Here is a 22781-nt window from a genome sequence, read left to right as displayed (position 1 = left end):
AAAAAATAAAACTAATAAACATTGCCCAGGTCTCATCAAATATTTACCCCACGAAAGTGCAGGATGTAAACGAACATGTCAGATTAAGTTGACTGTTCAGCTGGAAATCATAGCTATTGATTCTCAATGTTGAATACTGTACAACATTGTTGAGATTGAGATTCTGATATGTGTTACATTAACATTTAACGTTCATATCAAATTAAACAAAAGGATTAGCAATCTACAAATTTGATGTCACATTAGGAGCACCTAATTAGCTGTTAGGGTTAGGTTAATATGGCACTTGAATGTAGTAAAGTTAATGCTCTCTCATTAAGCAATATTTACTGACCCACTTGCGTGTAAGATCCAGAATGCTTTGTCTCACTACTCCAGGTAATATGACGCCATCTAGCGGTGGTGTAACCAGCTCTTCCTCTAAGAGAACAGAACAGACTACTTAGCACATGTACAACAGGGAGACTATTACACTGATTCAGGACGTGCACAGGTACCCAGTTGTAGACTGTGAGCCAGCTGTTTAATTCTATGCCTGCTCTTGCAGCTTATTAAAGTGCATTGTTTGTCACCCAAGGTTTCTCCTGTTTTCCTGCACTCGCTGGTCCATTTTATAGAATGGTGCAGCACAGGGCGAGAGGCTGTCTGGCCCAGCATTACCTGGGCTGGTTCGGTCAAAGAGCTCTCTAATTAGCTCCATACCTTTGCTCTATCTCCATAATCCGGCAAATGTCTTCAAGTATATGTTCAATTCCCTTTTGAAAGTTATGCTGCACCTGTTGCTATTCCAGTGCTCTATCAAGTAGAGAATTCCAGACCCTAACGATCCACTGCATTAGAAAAAAACACCACCCTGGCTGATTTGCAATTATCTCAATTTCTCACGATGCTTAAAGCTGCCCTGATACCCGGTTCCTGTGTTGGGGAAGGATTTTCTGAGACATTCCCACTTGCCCAGGACTTTGAATCTGAGTTCAATTCCAATACTAGCGCAATCCCTCGTTCCTCTCCTTCAACGCATTGAACAATCCCTCCATTATTCTTTCTCCCTCTATTCAGATTATCACACATCAATATTTGACACAAAGAAACCAAAAGTGTACAGGATGTTCATTAAAAGCTGAAAAATATGCTGCATGAATGATTAGGTTGCAGCATATCAATTTCTAACCATTAAGCAGAGTCCCATTCAACACTTGTCAAGCGGTGACCTGCTCCCAGGCCTCTGTTTGATGCATCCAAGAAGTTCCAGAGAATGGCCAGGGGTGACTCATTCTTTGATTATTTTTCCTTCTCTCCATGCGGGGGAGAGTCCAGTTCCTGCTTAGCACCTATTAAAATAACACTGTCACAATTGGAACCCTACCTGAGGAAGCAACAGCCTTGGCACAAATGGTAGCAATCTTGCCTCTGAATTAGCAGGTCATGATGTAGCTTCTGAATTAGCAGGACATAATGTAGACTGGCTCCCAGTGCTGCACTGTTGGAGGTATTGTCTTTTGGGTGAAATATTAAACTGATGACCTGTCTGCCCGCTCATGCAGTTGTAAGAAATCAAAAGGCATTGCTCAGAGAAAAGCAGGGGGCTTTACCTCCACATCCTGACCAATTCCTCAACCAACATTAGAAAGAGATTATCTGGTCATTACCTCATTGCTGTTTGTGGGACCTTCCTATGCACAAAATGGCCACTGCATTACAACAGCGACTATAGTTCAAAGCTGCTTCATTGTTTGAACAGTACTTGCTTTTTGCATTTCTTATTGGAAATTGTTATCAGTGTACAGCTTTAATCCCCCTTCAATTCAGCATTGACTGCAGTAAGTTTGGAGAACGGGGCTGCTGATACCACTGATGGTCCTGGAACCAACAGCCGCTGCAAATGCATTCAAATCAACCGTGACACTAATGTTAAGGGTTGAGGATGGACAGTTAAGGAGGGGGACTTATCCTCCACTATTCTTGCATCACCATGTGAGCATGATGCATTCACCTCATCCGGTTGGAACAGATTTTCCGGGAGAACTCATTGTCTGAAAGAGTGGTGGAAGCAGATTCAGTGCCTTTATAAAGGGAACTGGATCTTTACTTAAAAAGGAAAAATGTGAAGGGCTATGGGGAAAGAGCAGGCACAGGCATGAGGGGCCAAATGGCCTCCTTCTTTACTATAAGATTCAATGAGAAGCTGCACAGGGAAAGCTGGAGTTTCAGTTATAAATAAAACTAATTTTACACTTAGATAACCTGGCAATGAAGGATAGAACCGGAGCCAATCTTTACACAATTATAAACTATCATTTACAAAGAAACACATTAAAAACATGCAACTTCAAATCCAACACCCACAGATTCAGTCTGCTCTTATTTATAGAAGCATAAGTAAACCCCCAATTTATGCCCACCGCCTGAATACAGTTAAACACTCAACTAATATACAGTTAACACTGAGCTTTCTATTCCACCTTCCAGATTAATTGCCTGTAACTCAGTGTTCCAGCAGCACTGGACTTGGCAGCAGAAAGCAGGAGAGGGGTGATGCTGAGCTGAGCTGACATACAAGGTATTGCATCAAACTAGTCTGTTGCACCATGCAGCAGGTTTCTTGTGACAGGCAGAGGGGGAAAGATGCCCAAGAGGCACTCAAGAACTATACATTCCTCCTTCACACACAGCTCTCCATGGCATCTGATATCCATACGGCATGCTCAGTGAATATCAGAGTCGGTCTGGCTCACTCTTTCATTTAGTGTGGGTTCCGTCCTAATATAAACACCTCTTTTTATCCCCTATCTTCCAATCCTCGGATTTCCTTCTCACACCTATGTTACAGCAGTGGGAGCAGCTTCTGTGGGAGTGAAGTACTATTGTAGTCAAACATTAGTCTGATCAATTGAATGTTTGAGCTCTTGCAGGAGGCCTGGAGTACAAATCAGTTTTACTCTCCCATTACACTCAGCACTAGCAATAACAAGTTAACCCAAGAGTAACGCACCACCGATAATTTATAGGCTCACATAGGAAATCAGAAAGGAAGACGGCTTATGTTCACACATCTCGCCTTTCACAAACTCCTGATGTTCCAAAGCACTTTACAGCCTTTGAATTGCTCTCTATACTAAATTCTTCACCAGATGCTTTTCAAAGTTTAATCAGTATGATTCTAAATAGTTTTATGAGAGAGACAGAACTATTGATAAATGGCGTAAATGGTTTGTTTACATTGCCTCCTGCACTAACCTTTGCGTCACAAAGAAAACTCCTGGAGACTCTGGGCTGAATTTTTCCCGTCCCACTGTGATGGCTCTGGAGGTGGAATTGGGAGCAAAACGAGAGAATCTCGCACCTGGACACATCCCCAATAACACCTTCGAGCAACCTTGACAGGAGTAGAGTCTGACTGGCACCAGATAACTGCCCGGCAGCAATGGGTAGCTAACTGAGATCAATTAAGCCCCCACCTGAGGGCAAATTGGTGACAGATCTGTCCAATGACAGATGGGCCCCAACTGAGGCCAAAGCCTGACTGAGACAGCCACCTGGTGGTAGGCCTGGGGGAGGCAAGGGGAGGAATATGGGTGGGGCAATAACCACCTTCTTTAAGCTACCCACACTCAGAGCCATGGGATCAGCTGGGCTCCCCCTTCACAACTTTAGAAGTCTTCAGAGGGTGCTTCCATCTTAAGGCATCCTCTTGGTACAGCAGACACCTTAAATCCCTGGAGAAATATCACCAGCAACACCTCCGCAAAATCCTGCAAATTCAATGGCAGGACAAGGCTCTCCAATATCAGTGTCCTCATTCAGGCCAACATGCCCAATATCGAAGCACTGGTTATTGTTAATCAGCTACGTCGGGCGGGCCACATTGTCCACATGCCTTTCACAAAACTCCCAAAACAAACTCCCTACTCCGAGCTTCGTCATGACAAGTGTTCGTCAGGAGGGCAGAGGAAACATTTTAGGGACATCCTCAAAGCCTCCTTGAAGAAATGCAACATCCCCACCGATTTGTGGGAATGTCTTGCTTGAGACCGACCAAACTAGAGGAGAAGAATCCGCAAAGATGCCAACCATTTCGAACGTCTCCAAGAGGCCCAGGTGCTAGCCGATGTAAACAGTGGAGGAAGCAGACAAAAATCCAAGCATCCCACCCAGCCACCTCATCAAACACTGCCTGCCCCATGTGGCAGAGTGTGCAGATCAGCATTGGACTTTTGAGTCACTTCAGGACCCACAATCCCAGAGTGGATGAAACTCATCCTTGGAAGCGAGAGATAAAGAGTGAGAGACAGAAAGAGCGAGGGAGAAAGAAAGGCTTAAAGAGGGGTAAAGAAAGCATGAGAGGGAGGGTGGGAGGAGAAGACAGAGAGGGTAGATGAGGTCTCAGTTTAATGTAACATCCATAGGACAGCACCTCTGACAGTGCAGCACAACCTCAGTAGTGCGCTGTGAGTGTCAGCCTAGCTTTTTGTGCTCAAGTCTGAAGAATGGGACTTGAATCCACATCCTCCTGACTTACTAACTGGGGCAAAGCTGAATCTTCTCAGCTTGCGTCACAGCAACACTACTAAAACAAGCTGCTTTCTTGGACCATTTTTCAGAATCTGCCCTGAGGATTAAGGGGGGCAGATCTTAGCAGAGCAAACGCCGAGAGCAGGCACACTGATACTGCTTTCCCATGGTAGTTAAACTGGATAAACCATGGTGGTTGGAGTTAGGAGTTAGAGGGCCCAAATTCTATATCCTGATCAAAATAATGATGGGCGAGGTTCGGAGATTGGGAGAATTTGTTTTTCCATACACATAGGGTGGTTGGGACTTGGAATTCCTCACTACAAACAGTAGTGGAAGCAAAATCCACACCAGTATTTAAAAAAAGAAATGGGTCAATATTTTAAAAAGAGAAAAATCAAAAGGATATGAGGAAGAGGAATGGGAATAAATGAAAATGTCTTTTGGAGAGCCAACACTAGTATGATGAACCAAATGGCCTCCTTGTGTATATAAAATTTTACAATTCAATGAATGAAGCCACAGGGTCACCAAAGCAGTCATTATAATTATCCATCAGTGTTGTTACTTGGATACGTTCTTCACTGTGAAATATTGTCAATGATTTATCCCATCATAACACACATGGAAAATTATAGTGTTGGGATTTAAAAGTGACAACAGTTTTTCTCAATTTCTTTGAAATAAACTTTCAGCACATAGAAGACATGTCATCTCTCTGCTACTAGCTGAGAAAACACAGTCAAGATGACAACATCGATGAATGATCCAGCCTTCTTGTGGGAATTTGCTTTAAAAGAATAACTTGCCTTTATCTAGCCCTTTACAGTATAACACCCCGAGGCAGTTAACAAGAAGGCTATCAAACAAAATTTGTCACTGAGCCATGTATTAGGACAGGTGACAAAAAGCTTGGTCAGATGTGGGTTTTAAGGAGCGACTTAAAGGAGGAGAGAGAGCGAGACGGAGAGGTTTAGGGAGGGAATTCCACAACATGGGTCCAAGGCAGCTTAAAGCACAGCCACCGATGGTGGAGTGTTGAAAATCAGGGATATGCAATAGCCCAGATTTTGAGGAACACAGATATCTCAGAGGCCAGTTTGTATGTTGTGTTTATGCTTTTGCTTTTAGAGAGAGCTGACCTTTATTCTGCTATTAACACCTACTCTGGACCAATGCTTTATTTCTTTACTACTACCATTAACACCCTTTGCTTCTTGTTCCATGACATAGTTGGTATTTAATTTGCCCCACCCTCTAACCTTTGCCTGAACTTCCCCTTTGTCCACCTGCATCGTCCTCCCTTTCTCAACAACACAAAACCCATCATATTTCTACCCCTCCTCTGTTCCGAAGGAGAGTCATATCAAACTCGAAACATTAACTCTGTTTCTCTTTCCACAGAAGCTCACAGAACTGATGAGCTTTTCCAGCGCTTGCTGTTTTTGATATTTCAGAGGGTTATAGGGCTGGAAGAGATCACAGAGATGGGAAGTATCGAGGCCGAGGAGGGATTTAAAATCATAGAAACATAGAAACTAGGAGCAGGAGTAGGCCATTCAGCCCTTTGAGCCTGCTCCACCATTCATTATGATCACGGCAGATCATCCAACTCAATAGCCTGCTCCCGCTTTCTCCCCATACCCTTTGATCTCTTTTGCCCCCCCCCCAAGAGCTTTATCTAGCTCCTTCTTGAAAGCATACAATGTTTTGGTCTCAACTACTTTCTGTGGTAACGAATTCCACAGGCTCACCACTCTCTGGGTGAAGAAATTTCTCCTCATCTCAGTCCTAAATGGTCTACCCCATATCCTCAGACTGTGACCCCTGGTTCTAGACTCCCCCACCATCGGGAACATCCTTCCTGCATCTACCCTGTCTAGTCCTGTTAGAATTTTACAGGTTTCTATGATCCCCCCTCATTCTGCTGAACTCCAGCGAATATAATCCTAATCGACTCAATCTCTCCTCATATGTCAGTCCCGCCATCCCAGAAATCAGTCGGGTAAACCTTCACTTCACTGTCTCTACAGTAAGAACATCTTTCCTCAGATAAGGAGACCAAAACTGCACACAATATTCCAGGTGTGCTCTCATCAAGGCCCTGTACAATTGTGGCAAGACATCCCTGTTCCTGTACTCGAATCCTCTGGCTACGAAGGCCAACATACCATTTGCCTTCTTTACCGCCTGCTGCACTTGCATGCTTACCTTCAGCAACTGGTGTACAAGGACACCCAGGTCTCGTTGCACATTCCCCTCTCTCAATTTATAGCCAGAGAATAATCTGCCTTCCTGTTTTTGCTACCAAAATGGATAACCTCACATTTATCCACATTATACTGCATCTGCCATGCATTTGCAGACTCACTCAGCTTGTCCAAATCACACTGAAGCATCTCTGCATCCTCCTCACAGCTCACCCTCCCACCCAGCTTTGTGTCATCTGCAAATTTGGAGATATTACATTTAATTCCCTCATCTAAATCATTAATATATATTGTGAATAACTGGGGTCCCAGCACCAATCCTGCAGTACCCCACTAGTCACTGCCTGCCATTTGGAAAAAGACCCGTTTATTCCTACTCTTTGTTTCCTGTCTACCAACCAGTTTTATATCCATCTCAATACCCCACCCCCAATCCCATGCATTTTAATTTTACACACCAATCTCTTATGTGGGACTTTGTCGAAAGCCTTCTGAAGATCCAATAAACCACATCCACTGGCTCCCCCTCATCAACTCTATGAGTTACATCTTCGAAAAATTCCAGTAGATTTGTCAAGCATAATTTCCCTTTCTTAAATCCATGCTGACTCTGTCCAATTCTGCCACTGTTTTCCACATGCTCAGCTATTAAATCTTTTATAATGGACTCTAGAATTTTCCCCACTATCGACGTCAGGCTGATTGGTCTATAATTCCCTGCTTTCTCTCTGCCTCCCTTTCTAAATAGTGGGGTACATTAGCTACCCTCCAATCTGTAGGAATTGTTCCAGGGTCTATAGAATCTCGGAGGATGACCACCAATGCATCCACTATTTCTAGGGCCACTTCCTTAAGTACTCTGGGATGTAGATTATCAGGCCCCGGGGATTTATCGGCTTTCAATCCCCTCAATTTCCCCAACACCATTTCCCTACTAATACTGATTTCTTTCAGTTCCTCCCTCTCACTAAACTCTGTGTTCCCCAACATTGCTGGTATGTTATTTGTGTCCTCCTTTGTAAAGACAGAACCAAAGTATGTATTTAGTTGGTCAGCCATTTCTTTGTTCCCCATTATAAATTCCCCTGTTTCTGACTGTAAGGGACCTACATTTGTCTTCAACAATCTTTTTCTCTTCACATACCTATAGAAACTTTTACAGTCAGTTTTTCATGTTCCCCGCAAGCTTACTCTCATTCTCTATCTTCCCCTTCTTAATCAATCCCTTGGTCCTCCTTTGCTGAATTCTAAACTGCTCCCAATCCTCAGGTCTGTTGTTTTTTCTGGCCAATTTGTATGCCTCTTCCTTGCATCTAATACTATCTCTAACTTCCCTTGTAAGCCATGGTTTGGCCACCTTTCCTGTTTTACTTTTGCGCCAGACAGGAATAAACAATTGTTGCAGTTCACCCATGCACTGTTCAAATGTTTGCCATTGCCAATCCACTGTTATCCCTTTAAGTAACCTTTCCCAATCCATCATAGCCAACTTTCGTCTCATACCATCGTAGTTTCCTTTAAGATTCAGGACCCAAGCCTCAGAATCAACGATGTCACTCTCCATCTTGATGAACAATTCTATCATATTATGGTTGCTCATCCACAAGGGGCCTCGCACAACTAGATTGCCAATTATTCTTTTCACATTACACAATACCCAGTTGAGGATGGCCTGTTCTCTCGTTGGTTCCTCAATGGTCCAGAAAAACATCCCGTATACACTCCAGGAATTCTTCCTCTACGGTATCGTTACTGATTTGATTTGCCCAATCTATATGCACATTAAAGTCATCCATAATTACAGATGTTCTTTTATTACATGTGTCTCTAATTTCCTGTTTAATGCCATTCCCAACATCACCACTACAGTTTGGAGGTCTATATACAACCCCCACTAACGTTTTTTGCCCCTTAGTGTTTCTCTGCTCTACCCATACAGATTCCACATCATCGGAGCTCATATCTTTCCTCACTATTGCGTTAATTTCCTCTTTAACCAGCAATGCAACTCCACCGCCTTTTCCTTTTTGTCTGTCCTTCCTAAATACTGAATACCCCTGGATGTTCAGTTCTTATCCCTGGTCACCCTGCAGCCTTGTCTCTGTAATCCCGACTATATCATACCTGTTTACATCTATTTGCGTGGTTAATTCATCCACTTTATTGCGAATGCTCCTCATGTTAAAGCACAAAGCCTTAAGGCTTGTCATTTTATCATCAAGAATGCAAATTTTAAAAATTGAGGCATTGCTGGAGTGGGAGCCTGCTGGTGCGAGCTAGAATAACAGCAGCAGAGTTGTGGACGAGATCGGGTTTATGGAGGGTGCAAAATGAGGGGCCAGGCAGGAAAGCATTAAAATAATCAAGTCTAAAGATAAAGATGACAGAGTCAGCAGCAATGGAGCCGGAGCACGTGTGGGGACAGGCCACGTTGTCGAGATGGAAGTCGGCATTCTTGGTGATTGAGCAAAAGATGAAAATATCTAGTTTGCAATTCAAATTACACAAGGCTTTTTTATTTTTATTTTGCTTAAAACACTTGGGCATTGAGCCTGAAATGTTATTCTAATAGTTGGGCCAATAGGATGATAAATGTGATTCCATTCCCCTCCCAGGCCACTGCCTGAGGCTGAACCGATCTGTTCACAACCCAGGCATCCTAAATGACCCTGGGCTGAGCTAACCTAATAGCCTCTCCATCAGCAAAACCGTCTACTTCTAGCTCCCTAACATTGCCCGTCTCCACCACTGCCTCAGACCATCTGCTTCTAAAACTCCCATCCATGCTTTTGCACCGGACTTGACTGCTCCAATATGGTAGAACCTTTTCAAAATCTAACCTCAGAGTACTGTATAGACCACGGTAATGCTGCTACGTATTCAGATTTTGACAGATAGATGCTTGAAATGTGCAGATCCCAAAAGGATTATTCCAGTGATAACATTCATGGCACTATGGGACAAGATATTGTCAAGCTAGCTTAGTGCATTATAGCAAGTACTAAATAAGATACACTTGTTTTCCCATAAGGGACAATAATACATTCAGCTTATTCAGGCTTCAATTAAGATGTATTCAATCTCTGCCGGGACTACGGATGGTTGAACATAGATATCTCCCTTTTTTCTATTCTAATGTGCATGTACATGTCAGCTGCCCTTTACATGGACAAAACAAATCGCTCTGAACAGATCCAAAGCTAAATGTCACTGATGTCCCTGGCCATGTTTGGTAAAGCAACAAGAACTTATATTTATATAACGCCTTTAACCTCATAAAAACATTTCAAGGCACTTCACAGGAGCATTATCAAACAAAATTTGGTACCAAGTCACCTAAGGAGATATTAGAACCAATGTCCAAAGGCTGGATCAAAGAACAAGGTTTTAATGAGCACCTTAATAGAGGAGAGAGAGCTAGGCAAGTGGAGAGGTTTAGGGAGAGGAGTCTTGACAGGGTGGATGTGGAGAGGATGTTTCCCCTTGTGGGAGAATCTAAAACTAGGGGCCACTGTTTAAGAATAAGGGGTCACCCATTTAAAACAGAAATGAGACTAAATTTTTTCTCTCAGAGGGTCATGAGTCTTTGGAACTTTTCCTCAAAAGGTGGTGGAAGCAGAGTCTTTGAATATTTTTAAAACAGAGGTGGATAGATTCTTGGTAAGCAAGGGGGTGGTAGGTTATTGGGGGGTAGGTGGGATGCAGATTTCAGGTTACTGTCAGATCAGTCATGATCTTATTAAATGGCAGAGCAGGTTCGAAGGGCTGAATGGCCTACTCCTGCTCCTTGTTCGTATGTTCACATATTTGTCCGTATATTCCAGAACTTAGGCCCTTGATAGCTGAAAGCATGGTCATCAATAACAGATCAGTATCTTTATAAAAGTGTCAGGCAATAATAACAGCAGCTTGCAATTACACAATGGCACTAGTGTTATAAAATATCCCAAGGCCTTATCAGGCAAAAATTTATATTGAGCCACATCAGGAGATATTATGACAAGTGGTCAAAAGTTTGGTCAAAGAGGTAGGCTTTATGTAGTGCCTTAAAAAGGGATAGAAAGGTAGAGAGATGGAGAGGTTTAGGGAGGGAATGCTACAGTTTTAGGGCCGTGACATCTGAACCCACAAACACCAATGGAAGAAGGGAGAAAATCAGGATGCATCAGAGGTCAAAGTTGGAGGAATGCAGAGATTGTAGGGGATTGTAGATATATGGGAGGCTACAGAGATAGAGCGGAGCAAGACCATGGAGAGATTTGAAAACAAAGAAGAGAATTTAAAAACTGAGGTGCTCAGGGACTGGGAACCAATTAGGTCAATGAGCACGAGGGTGATGGTGAGTGGGACTTGGTTCGAGTTAGGAAATGAGCAGCGGGGCTTCACATCAGCTCAAGTTTATGGAAGGCAGAAGATGAGAAGCTGACCAAGAGCATACTGGAACAGTGAGGTACAATGCAAAAGCATGGATGGGAGTTTTAGAAGCAGATAGTTTGAGGCAGAGATGAGAGGCCAGTGTTTGGGAGATAGAAGTAGGTGGTCTTGCTGATGGAGAGGCTATTAGGTTAGCAGCTCAGCCCAGGGTCATTTAGGATGTCTGGGTTGTGAACAGTCCGGTTCAGCCTCAGGCTGGGAGGGGGGTGGAATCAGTCTCTAAGGAACGAGGTTTGTGGCAGGGATGAAAACAATGGCATCAGTCAAGGACTCCACAAAGGCGATGCTGTCATAGTTCACCATATTTCATTGGAAGGTTCAAGAGAACCTTTAAAGATAATGAATGAAATTTCCCTTTCACGTGGTACATGGGTGCTGGAGCACTGTGCTGTACATTGCCCCTGCGAATTATTGGAGCTGCATTATTCAGGCATGTAACTAACCATCCCCAAGCCCAACAGAATATCACTGAACAGCTCCAGGGATTCGCATCACATTGTCTCACCTTCCCCTCACCGTGCATCTCCACATAGAAAAGACCCAGGGAACGGGGAATCACTCTACTGACGTACCCTAAGGCAAACATCATTTATCTTATTGAGGTTTGCAGGATCTTGCTGTGCGCAAATCATCTGCCATGCTCAATGCTTTAAAGCAGCGCTTCAAATTAAGCTCCCCCTTGGCTGTTAAGCACGTTGGAGCATCCTGAGGTCAGGAAAGGTGCTATATAAATGCAAGTTGTTGTAATAAACAACTTCAGGCATCTCCCTGTTCACTGCAGGAACACTAGAGAGCTAGACATCATACAAACCCTCGAATAGATCTGAACAGTTATTTTCTTTTAGAATCCTTTCACATTTGCATTGGTTAAAAATGATTCTCACACACTGCTAATTAAGCCATAGAAAGCATTCTGCTAACAGAAACGGAACATAGCATTAATCTCTGTATTACTGTAACTAGTTAGAGCCTTTCTACTCTGAGGTAATTACAAGCTTATCTTACATCCCTTATTAATTCAGTTTGCAAGGTTTTCACTAAAATCTTTGCTGTTAGATTAGAGAATATATTGCTGCAGCTGACTGGGGAGGATCAAGCTGATTTTTATCATAGGCACAGCCACAAGTGATAATTTAAAGCTGAATGGAGAGGGATAACTTCCTCTATGCTTCATAGAATTCAACTGGCTTTTACTTACGTTATGATGCTTCAGCTTTGGGAATGTTAATGATGAATACATTTCAGGAAGTGCACCAAAGATAACCAGCAAGTGGCAAGGAATAGGTTTTATTATGAGAACTTCCTCTGTATAAAGAGATCAGGGTAAACTCCATCTCCTTCACTATATAAAAATGAACTGGAAACACCTTACCCACCAATCGCAAGTTCTATCTCAATTATTTTTATGTAAGGGTATTGAGGCATAGGGAGCCAAAGTGGATAAATGGATTTGGGGTACAGATCAGCCACGATCTGAGTGGTAAAAGGTTTGAGGGACTGAATGGCCTCCTCCAGTTCCTCATATAATGACAAGCTATTAAGTTAATTGATTCCATATAGAGTTTTAGATCACCTTACCGTTACTCTTTCTTATATTCTTTCCTTTCAATTTATACATGCCGTGCACTTATCCTCAACAGAAGGCACACAGGTCATCTGGCAGGCTAGCTTTGCTATCAACTCAAAAGGACGTCTCCCAAAGTAACTTGGTGGTATGTTTCTCATTTAAATTTCTCATTCCAATGGCATCTATGCTTCTGTTGGCAGCGGCCTCAAGACTGAGCTACAATGTCTATATAAGTCCAAGCTACAAGCACCAAATTGCACCACTGTTAAGGTGCCAGCCTTGACTCAGTGATAGAACTCTCACCTCTGGGTTGTGGATTCAATACTTTATAGAGCTGTGCAAGAAATTCCAGACTGACTCTCCAGTGCAGCACTAAGGGTGCGCTACAATTTAATCAGGGTCGTCTTTCGAAGGAAATGTCAAACTGAGGCCCCGTTTGCCCTTTCAGGTGCATGTGAAAGATCCCATGACACTATTTCAAAAATGAGCAGGGAAGTTCTCCCTGGCCTGCTGGCCAATACTTACCCCTCAATCAACACCACTAAAACATGGTAATTAGCATAACGCTGCTTGTGGGATCTTGCAGTATGGAAATTGGCAGCCATGTTTCCTACATTACGACAGTGACCAGACTTCAAAAGTACTTCATTGGCTGTGACGTGCTTGGAGACAGCCTTAGCAGGACGCTAAGTGAGTTCATTCCTTCTCCTCCTTATTACATATCAGTCAATGTATTGAGCCAGGAAAGCAAAAAAAGATCAATAACACAAATGGAATTGAGTATGAGTTTCTGTATCACGGTACCTCCATGCTCGTTTATCCAGTAAAGAAACAGATTCATGGTCCCAGCCTCCGTTACATGGTGCTCATCTCCATAAAGCCATAAAACCTGTTGACATCCTGCAGTTAGGGCCTCAGATTGTGCAGAAAGTGATGCTCCGTAATTTCTAAAACAAGAGGGAATAAAGAGTTATAATCAACCTTATTGTTTCAAAGGTGCTTCTTCCTACATAATGGTGGGTTAAGATAAAAAACAGGCCCTGGTTTGCAGCAGTTGCCAAATGTGGGGTTGCTCCAACTCATTGGTGCTGGCAGTCAGGAGTGACAAGACTGGGTACAGGCCCTGGCTCCACTCGCTAAGTGCAACGAGCTCCAGGTGTCCAGAAGAATCAGTAATACTGGGTCAGCCAATGTTTAGTTGCAAGCTCTCTTGCCTCTGACCCACAAGGTTGAGATTCAAGTAGCACTCAAGGGGTTCAGCACCAAAATATGACTTGCATTTATATAGTGCTTTTCCCATCCATCAGATGTCTCAAAGCACTTTTCAGCTAATGAAGTACTTTTTGACACTGGGAGAACTCCTCCTTCTTTGAAACAGTGGCCATAGGATCTTTTACATCCAGCCAAACAGGCAGATAGGGCCTAGGTTTAACATCTCACTGAAAGTCATCCCCTCCAAAATTGCAGCACTCCTTCAGTACTGTACTGGATTATCAACTTTGATTTTTGTGCTCAAGCCCTGGAGTGGGGCTTGAACCTTGGACCTTGACCAGGATTTCTAGGATGGTGGGTTTCCCATCCCATCATCTGAAGAGTAGGTGGAGAATACATCCCCGTTGATACTGACTGCCCTGCGGCCATTTCACACTCCAACAAGGGTTAATTGGCTGGAGACGGGACTTCCACTCCCCAGACTGGCTGGCAACTGTCTGGTCCCTGCAGCACCAGAAGCTGCAGTGGACAGCACTGGGACTGCACGCAGTCCCCAGAGCTGAAGTCCCTGGATTTCAGGACCAGGTAAGTTTTGGGGGTTTCAGAGAGGGGAGGGGAGGTGAAGTGCAGAGGGATGGACAGAAGGGGCTGTGTCGAGGTGGGTAGAAAGGCCGGGGAGGGGGAGAGAGGACCTGCAGGAAGTGGACCTTATGGGGGTGGGTAGGGTGTGCCCAATGAGGCTGCTGATGGAGGCGCCAAAAGCTTGAACCCGGTTTATTTTCAGGCTGCCCCCCTCCCCTGACTGGAACTCCTCTCGCCAGCCTAAAAATTTCCCCTTTAGAAATCCATGCTGGCTCTTCCTTATCAACCCATATTTTTCCATGCAACTACTAATTCCATCCTGAATAATTGTTTCTAGAATCTTGCCCATCACTGAAGTTAAACTGACTGGTCTGTAATTGCTGGGCTTATCTTTACAACCTTTTTTGAACAAGGGTGTAATGTTTGCGATTCTTCAGTCCTCTGGCACCTCCCCTGAGTCTGGAGGAGACTGAAAGATTATGGCCAGTGCCCCTGCAATTTCTACTCTCACTTCCTTCAATATCCTTCGACGCATCTCATCTGGTCCTGGTGCCTTGTCAACTTTAAGTACTGACAGTCTATTCAATACTTGCTCCTTAGCAATTTTGAACCCTCCTAGTGACAGAGTTTCCTCCTCTGTCACCGTGGCCTCGATAGCATCTGCTTGCTTGGTAAAGACAGATGCAAAGTATTAATTTAACACCTCAGCCATGCCCCCTGCCTCCATGTGGAAATCCCCTTTTTGGTCCCTAATCAGCCGTACTCCTCTTTTTACCACCCTCTTACTATTTATGTGCCAATAGAAGACTTTGGGATTCCCCTTTATGTTGGCTGCCAGTCTTTTCTCATAACCCCTTTTTGCTTCTCTTATTTGCTTTTTCAACTCCCCTCTGAACCTTTTGTATTCTACTTGGTTCTCAGTTGTATTTTCTACCTGATACCTGTCATAAGCACACTTTTTCTTCTTTATCTTAAGTTCTATCTCCTTTTTCATCCAGGGAGCTCTGGATTTGTTTGCCCTACCTTTCCCTTTCGATGGAATATACCTGAATCACAGCTGACAAAAATCAAGGTTGACACTCAGGGCAGCACTGAGGGGAGTGCTGTATTGTCAGAAATGCTGTCTTTTGGACGAGATATTTATTCGAGGCCCTGTCTGTCCTCTCAGGTAGACACAAAAGATTCCACAGCACTATTTCAAAGATCAGCAAGGGAGTTTTTCCTGGTGTCCTGGCCAATATTTATCACTCAGCCAACATCACACAAAACAGATTATCTGATCATTAACATCCTGCTTTTTCTGGGAGCTTGCTGTGTGCAAATTGGCTGCCATGTTTCCTACATTGCACCAGCAACCATACTTCAGAAGTACTTCATTGGCTGTAAAGCGCTTTGAGACGACCAACGATCATGAAAGATGCTACATAAATGCAAGTCTTTTGTTTTACTGCAGGGCAAGGTTGGTAAAGGAACCATGGAAATATTGAGACTGGCAACTTCCTAGTGAAGGAACTCAATGCAATTCCACATCAGCCTGGTTCAATGCTGGCACTCTTGTCTCTGGGTCAGTATAGCATCAAGCATCTAGCCAACTGATTCACAGTATCCCCTCAGTGCATTTAAATAACTACACTGAATCTGATTTATGTCAGTGTTCGTGCTCCACTCGAGCCTGCTATTCTTATGACCTCTACCCACTTGCTCCCATACCCCTCTATTCCCTTTTCCCTCAATTCCTAAATCCCGGTTGTGGTCTAGAAGCTGTCAACTTCCTTTCTAAAGCCCAGTAAGGATTCTTCTTCCACCACTTGTGCTGGTAATCTGTCCCACATATTTACCACCCACTTTGTAAAAAAAAGTTGCTACATTTCATATTTCCTTTTGCTGTCTTTATTTTGTAAATATAACCCCTTGTGTTTAAATTCTGTCCATGGCAGAAATGCTTATTTGGATTCTATTTGTGAAACTTTGAACAGGTTTTCAGTCTTCACTTGCCAAGAGACAAACACCCAGATTAGTCCACCTTTCGTTACTTGACATTCCCTTATATTCCCACATTAACATGTGAATGCTCCCATGCACCCTTTCCCAATTGCAGAATAGCCTTTTTGAAATAGGGAGATCAAAACTGCACGCAATACTCCAGATGCAGTCAAACACAGCTTTCAGATGACCTCTCTGGAATTATGTAGGGGGGGGTTGGCATAGTGGTACTGTCACTAATAATCCAGAGACCTAGGGTAATGCTCTGGGGACATGGGTTCAAATCCTGCCATGGCAGATGGTGAAATTTGAATTCAGCAAAAATCTGGAATTAGAAGTCTAACAAAGACCATGAAACCATCGTCTATTGTCATAAATACCCATCTGGTTCACTAATGTTAAGGGGAAGGAAATTTTCCATGGCCTACATATGACCCCTTATGTAGAGAGCAATGCAGTTGACTCTGAAATGGGTGAGCAAGCCACTCAGTTCTCAAGAGCAATTAGGGATGGGCAATAAATGCTGGTCTAGCCAGTGATGCCCCCATCCAATGAATTAAAAAAATGTGTTATAAGGCAGTGGCTTCACACAAAGAATTGAATATATAAATCCAGGCTGATATTTCAGAGTATTAGAGAGAGAGTGCTTGATTTGTCGGCTGTGCTGTATTTCAGATGAGGTGATAACCCGAACTCCTGCCTCCTTGTTAAAGTGGATATGAGAGAGATCCCACATTACTGAATTGAAGAAGAGCAGGCAAGTTCTCCTAGTTTCCTGATCTCTCTCTCCCTTTTCATCTCCCTCTTGCTTTGCCTAGTTTAAGGAACTCTTTCCATCCAATATCAGTTGAGCTTTGTGAGAAACCAAGTGAAACAGAAATGAAGAGCTATGCCCAAGTTCTTGAAAACAAATACATTTTATTCGTAAAAGGAAAACTGCCAATGCTTCTCGCTAAAGTAAGTTATATTACTTAATAGGGAGGAGGATGTACAGTAAAAGAATTAGGGCCAGACATGCTAATTGAGCCAAGCAATTAACTTCTTCAAATTTAACAAGTGTCACATCAATTAAAGCAAAATTAACACATTGAAGGGTGTTGAATTTTTAAACCGAACATTTGAAATTCCTACTGCCTTGAGACAAATGGTGAAGTTGTCTACAGCCCCTTTCTACAGAGCCCAAATATAAAGTGTGACCGCGGCACATCACTATTACAATGCAGTCAGTCACTAGTTCCCTATGAAAACTCAGTCATGGTGCCATTAGAAATATTAGCTGACGAGGGAGCTTTGCTCATTAACCAACATTTGCATTTGTAAATTCACTCCTTCCCCCAACCAAAGTGAAAAAGCTTGTCTTTGCAAAACATCAGCAACATATTCATTAAGGACAACATGCCAAATCTTTGAGTGCGGCGGAGGAGTTTAGCTATCGAGGTGCTGTCAGCTTGAGAGGCCTCGAATGGCTTTTACTCACAACAGCAGCATCAGCTCTGAAGGACAGAATTTTTAAATTCATCCTTTTAGCTACAATATCTTCCTCCCATCCCCTGCCACTAGATGTCTCTTTCTTTCTCCCTTTTGCTCAACATGGCCCCCCTCTCTCTCTCCCACAGTGGTGGCCCATTTACCCTCTTTTTTTTCCCTCTGCAGTGTTTCTCATGTTTCTGGGCCAACTTGCCTTTCAAAACACTTTTTTTCCCCTTTATTCCCATATAAATACAAAATGCTGGAAGCCTCGTACATAGGAACAGCAGGAAGCTATTCAGCCCCTTGAGCCTGTACCGCCATTGAACCAAATTGTGGGTGATCTGTATCTTAACTTCATTTACCTGCTTTGGTCCATAACCCATAATACCCTTGGCCAACAAAAATCTGTCAGTCTCAAGATTTGAAACTTTCAACTGGCTCCTTAGCTTCACTAGGTTTTTGGGGGAGAGAGTTCCAGATTTCCATTACCTTTTGTGTGAAGAAATCCTGAATGGCTGAGCTCTAACTTTGAGGTAATGCTCTGTGTTTGGAGTCCCCCGGCAGAGGAAATAGATTTTATCTACCTTATCAAATCCTTTAATCATCGTGAGTAACACAGTTAAAATATCCCTAATGTCCTAAACACGAGGGAATAGTACTCATAATTCAGCCCTTGCATCATTCTGGTGAATCTACACTGCACTCACTCCAAGACCAACATATCATTCCTGATGTGCAGTGCTCAGAATTAATTCCCTTTTATTCCCTTTTGTTAGACTGCACCCGAACTCCTGAAAACAGCAGGAACCTAAGATAATAAAATTATAAGGCCATAAGAAACAGAAGCAGATGTAGGCCATTCAGCCCATTAATCCTGCTCTGCCATTCGTTAAGACCGTGGCTGGTCTGATTGTGGCCTTAACTCCACTTTCCTGCCTGCCCCTCTCATAACCCTGACTCCCTTGTCAATCAAAAATCTGTCTAACTGGCCTTGAATATATTCAATGACCCAGCTTCCACTGCTCTCTGGGGAAGAGAATTCCACAGACTAATGACCCTCTGAGAAAAGAAATTCCTTCTCATCTCCGTCTTAAATGGGAGACCCCTTATTTCTAAACAGTGCTACCTGGTTGCAGATTCCCCACAAGAGGAAATATCCTTACAATCTACCCTGTCAAGCTGCCTCAGAATCCTATGTTTCAATAGATCACCTCTCATTTTTCTAAACTCAAATGAGTATAGGCCCAGCCTGCTGAGCCTTTCCTTATAAAACAAACACCTCTATCCCAGGGATGAGTTTAATGAACCTTCTCTGAACTGCTTCCAATGCAGGTATATCCTTCCTTAAAGGAGAACAAAACTGTACACAGTACTCGAGGCGGTCTCCTCAACACCCTGTGCAGTTGTAGCAAGACTTCCCTACTTTCATCCTCCATCCCCCTTGTAATAAAAGCCAAAATTCCATATGTTTTCCTAATAACTTGTTGTACCTGCTTGTTAACTTTGTGATTCATATACAAGGACACCCAGATCCCTCTGTACTACAGAATTCTGCAGTCTCTCTCCAAATAAATAATGTTCCGTTTTTCTAATCCTCCTGTCAAAGTGGACTACACCACATTTTCCCAAATAATACTGTCTATCAAATTTTTGTCCACTCATTTAACCTATCAATATCCTGTCGCAGACTCTTTGTATCCTCCTCACAACTTGCTTTCCTACCTTTCTTTGTATCATCAGCAAATTTGGCTACAATTCAATCGATCCAAGTCATGAAAAGTTGAGGCCACAGCACTGATCCCTGTGGGGTTCCACTAGTCACAGTTTGCCATCTTGAAAATGACCCATTTAACCTAACTGTCTGTTTCCTGTTAGTTAACCAAACCTTTATCCATGTTAACATATCAGCCCCAGCATCATGATCTCATATCTTGTGCAGTAACCTTTTATATGGCATCTTATCAAATATGTTTTGGAAATCCAAACACACATTTACAGGCTCCTCTTTATCCACCCTGCTTGTTATATCCTCAAAGAATTCAAATCAGTTTGTCAACCACGATTTTCTTTTCACAAAACCTAAACCATGTTGACTCTGCCTGATTGTATTATGATTTTCTAAATGTCCTGCTACTACCTGCTTAATAATGAATTCTAGCACTTTCCCAATGACAGACATTAATCTAACTGTCTTATGGTTTCCTGCTTTCTGTCAGCCTCCTTCTTTGAAGTGTGGTGTTACATATTGTGCTTTTCCAATCTGCTGGAAGATTATAGCCAATGCTTCCACTATCCCTGCAGCCACTTCCTTTAGGGCCCAAGGATGCAGGCCATCAGGTCCAGGTAACCTGTCAGCCTTTAGTCCGATTAGCTTTCCTAATACCTTTTCTGATTGTTTAAGTTCTTCCTCCCTTTTACTCCATGGTTTTCTACTATTCATGGGATGCTTTTTCTGTCTTCTAATGTGAAGACAGGTACAAAATACTTGTTCAAAGGCCAAACCCCAGCTCTCCTGAAAATGTATTTTGAAAGCAAGAGATAATTAAACAACATCAGGACTCAGCTGGAGCTGTGTAGTTTATGACCTTTTCTCACTCAAACTACATTATGACTTCTCAATGAATGAATTCTCCACTTCATGATGAGGGCTGGCACTCCCAGTGCAGTATTGAAGAAGTGCTGCCTCTTGGATGGGGTTAAGTCAAGGCCTCATCTGACCTCTCAGTCTGAGAAAGATCCTATAGGCAGGGTTCGCCACCCAAAGAGTCAGCAGGGAATGCATCCCCATCGAAACCAGCTGCCCTGCAGCTGTTTTAACGCTTGGTGGGTCGTTCATTGGCTCGGGGCAAGACTTTCGCCCCTAGCTGGGGAGAAAGTCCTTCTTAAACTGCCAGCCAATCCGATTGGCTAGCAGCTCTGTAGTCCCAGCAGCACCAGGTTCAAGTGGTGGCCACTGCTGGGACTACAGCCAGAACCCAAAGAAGAGGAGCTAAATTGGACTTCAGGCTCCGGTGAGGGGAGTGAGGGGATTGGGGGACCAGATTTGAGAGCACGGGAGGAAGAGTTAAAAGGGAGGGAGGCATGACTTTTGTGGGGGCTATCTCCGATGGGCACAGGGGACCTGCAAAGGAGGTGTCCCCGCATCTCCTTTTGCCAGACACCTCAAGTGTTGTTTGGATGCAGGCTGTTTCCTGGTGATTTACGTACCCTCCAAGTTTGCAGTCTCCCGTTCCTCCTTTCCAGGCTCGGACATACTTCGGATCTGCCCAGAGGGACACAGCGGAAAAGCTCCCCGTTGAGAAATAAGGACCAACCGGACTGAGGATCACGTAGAGCAAAGCTTTGGTCGCTATCTTCACCCCGAGGGAAGGCTTTGATTCAAATCAGAAGGTTAGTCCTAATCAAAAGGAGCTAAAACACAGTAGTTAACAGCAGTCTAACTTCCTCCATCTCTCCCTGGCCACTAATCCAGGGTTGCCAATCCTGTAGGATTATCCTGGAGGCTCCAGGAATTAGGGATTAATCAACAAGAAACTGTTACAAGCAACACCCAGGAGAAAAATCATTGGGGCCTGCAAAAAAAGAGGCATCTCCAATGATCACAGTGGACATGAACCATTTAACGCTCTCAGGTGCATTAATTGGCATTGGAGACAGGGCTTGTCCCTCACTCAGGCAGAAGCCCCACCTTAGAGAGCTGCTGCCCAATCTGATTGGTTACCACTTGTGTAGTGCCAGCAGCGCCAGTAGCAGCAGTGGCCAGGGCTGGGACTGCAAGTAGTCCCCAGCTTCCACATCCCAAAGTCCAGAACCAGTTAAGTGTGGGGAGGCTCACAGCGGCAAAGAGGTGAGGTCTCGGGGTGGGTGTGTGGAGTGGAAAGAGGGGGGTGGGGGTCTTGACGGAGAGACCAGGGAGGGATGGAACACACGGTGGGGGGAAGATCACATTGGTGGTGCCCAATGTAGAATGGGGGCATTTGAGGGAGGCTACACATGCACACGCACACACACAAACATACACCCCACTCCACACAAACCCTACACAAACCCCTCCACAAACACACACCCCACTCCACAAACACACAAACCCCCACATAAACACATATCCCCACAGAAACACACACACCCCTACAGTCACATGTCCCCACACAAACACACCCCAACACAAACACAACTCCCACACAAACACCCCTACACAGACCCCCCCAAAACAAACACACACACCTACACACAACCCGACACAATCACAGACACCTGAACACAAACAAATCCACCCCAACACAAAGACACACAACCCAACACACAGCCACACACTGGACCAGGTGTTCTCACCTCTGTTCCAATGAAGACTGGGCGAATGTAGAGGCTGGCAGATTTTGAGTAAGGCACCCATTCTTTGTCTACCTCCACCAGCTTTTTGATGCACTCCAACAGCTCCTTGGGATCAAATCTCTGTAAAGGAAAGACGTTTTCAGACAAAATTCATTTGGTGTATGAACTAAGCAGTAAAAAAAATCATCAAAATTAGCCAACCCACTGCCAGAAATATTAATGTTCAATATAAATGAAAGCCTCATCAACCTCACCAAAGATTGCTTCAAAGAATGGACAGATTGACTGAAGGTACTACAGTCTGCAGTTGACTCCTACAAATAGGCTTGATAATGATGTAAAAACCTCTTGTGAAGAGTAGGGGGTCTTTGATGACTGATCAGTTGTTCTGAATGGCCTGTTTCTGTGCTGTAAATGATTTAATGCTCAGATCTTGAGTTTAGGATCTATTCAAGGTGTATAAAATGACAAAGGGATTT

At 43.7% G+C, this 22781-nt stretch overlaps 1 protein-coding gene across 1 annotated transcript in view; it reads right to left on the bottom strand.

Moving 5' to 3' along the window:
* Positions 1 to 22781, bottom strand: part of bcat1 (branched chain amino-acid transaminase 1, cytosolic) — a 73910-nt gene that overhangs the window by 9700 nt on the left and 41429 nt on the right. Inside the window, exons 5-8 of the mRNA XM_041203515.1 lie at positions 22303 to 22422; positions 21178 to 21341; positions 13528 to 13670; positions 335 to 420 (exon numbers count right to left, since the gene is read on the bottom strand). Of these exons, the coding sequence (XP_041059449.1) occupies positions 335 to 420; positions 13528 to 13670; positions 21178 to 21341; positions 22303 to 22422 (513 nt within the window). The remainder of the gene's footprint in view (positions 1 to 334; positions 421 to 13527; positions 13671 to 21177; positions 21342 to 22302; positions 22423 to 22781) is intronic.

Source organism: Carcharodon carcharias, chromosome 13, assembly GCF_017639515.1.
Source record: "Carcharodon carcharias isolate sCarCar2 chromosome 13, sCarCar2.pri, whole genome shotgun sequence".
In the NCBI taxonomy this organism is placed as follows: Eukaryota; Metazoa; Chordata; class Chondrichthyes; order Lamniformes; family Lamnidae; genus Carcharodon; species Carcharodon carcharias.
The sequence above is the reverse complement of the archived record's forward strand: the minus strand, read 5'-3'. Positions and strand labels throughout refer to the sequence as shown.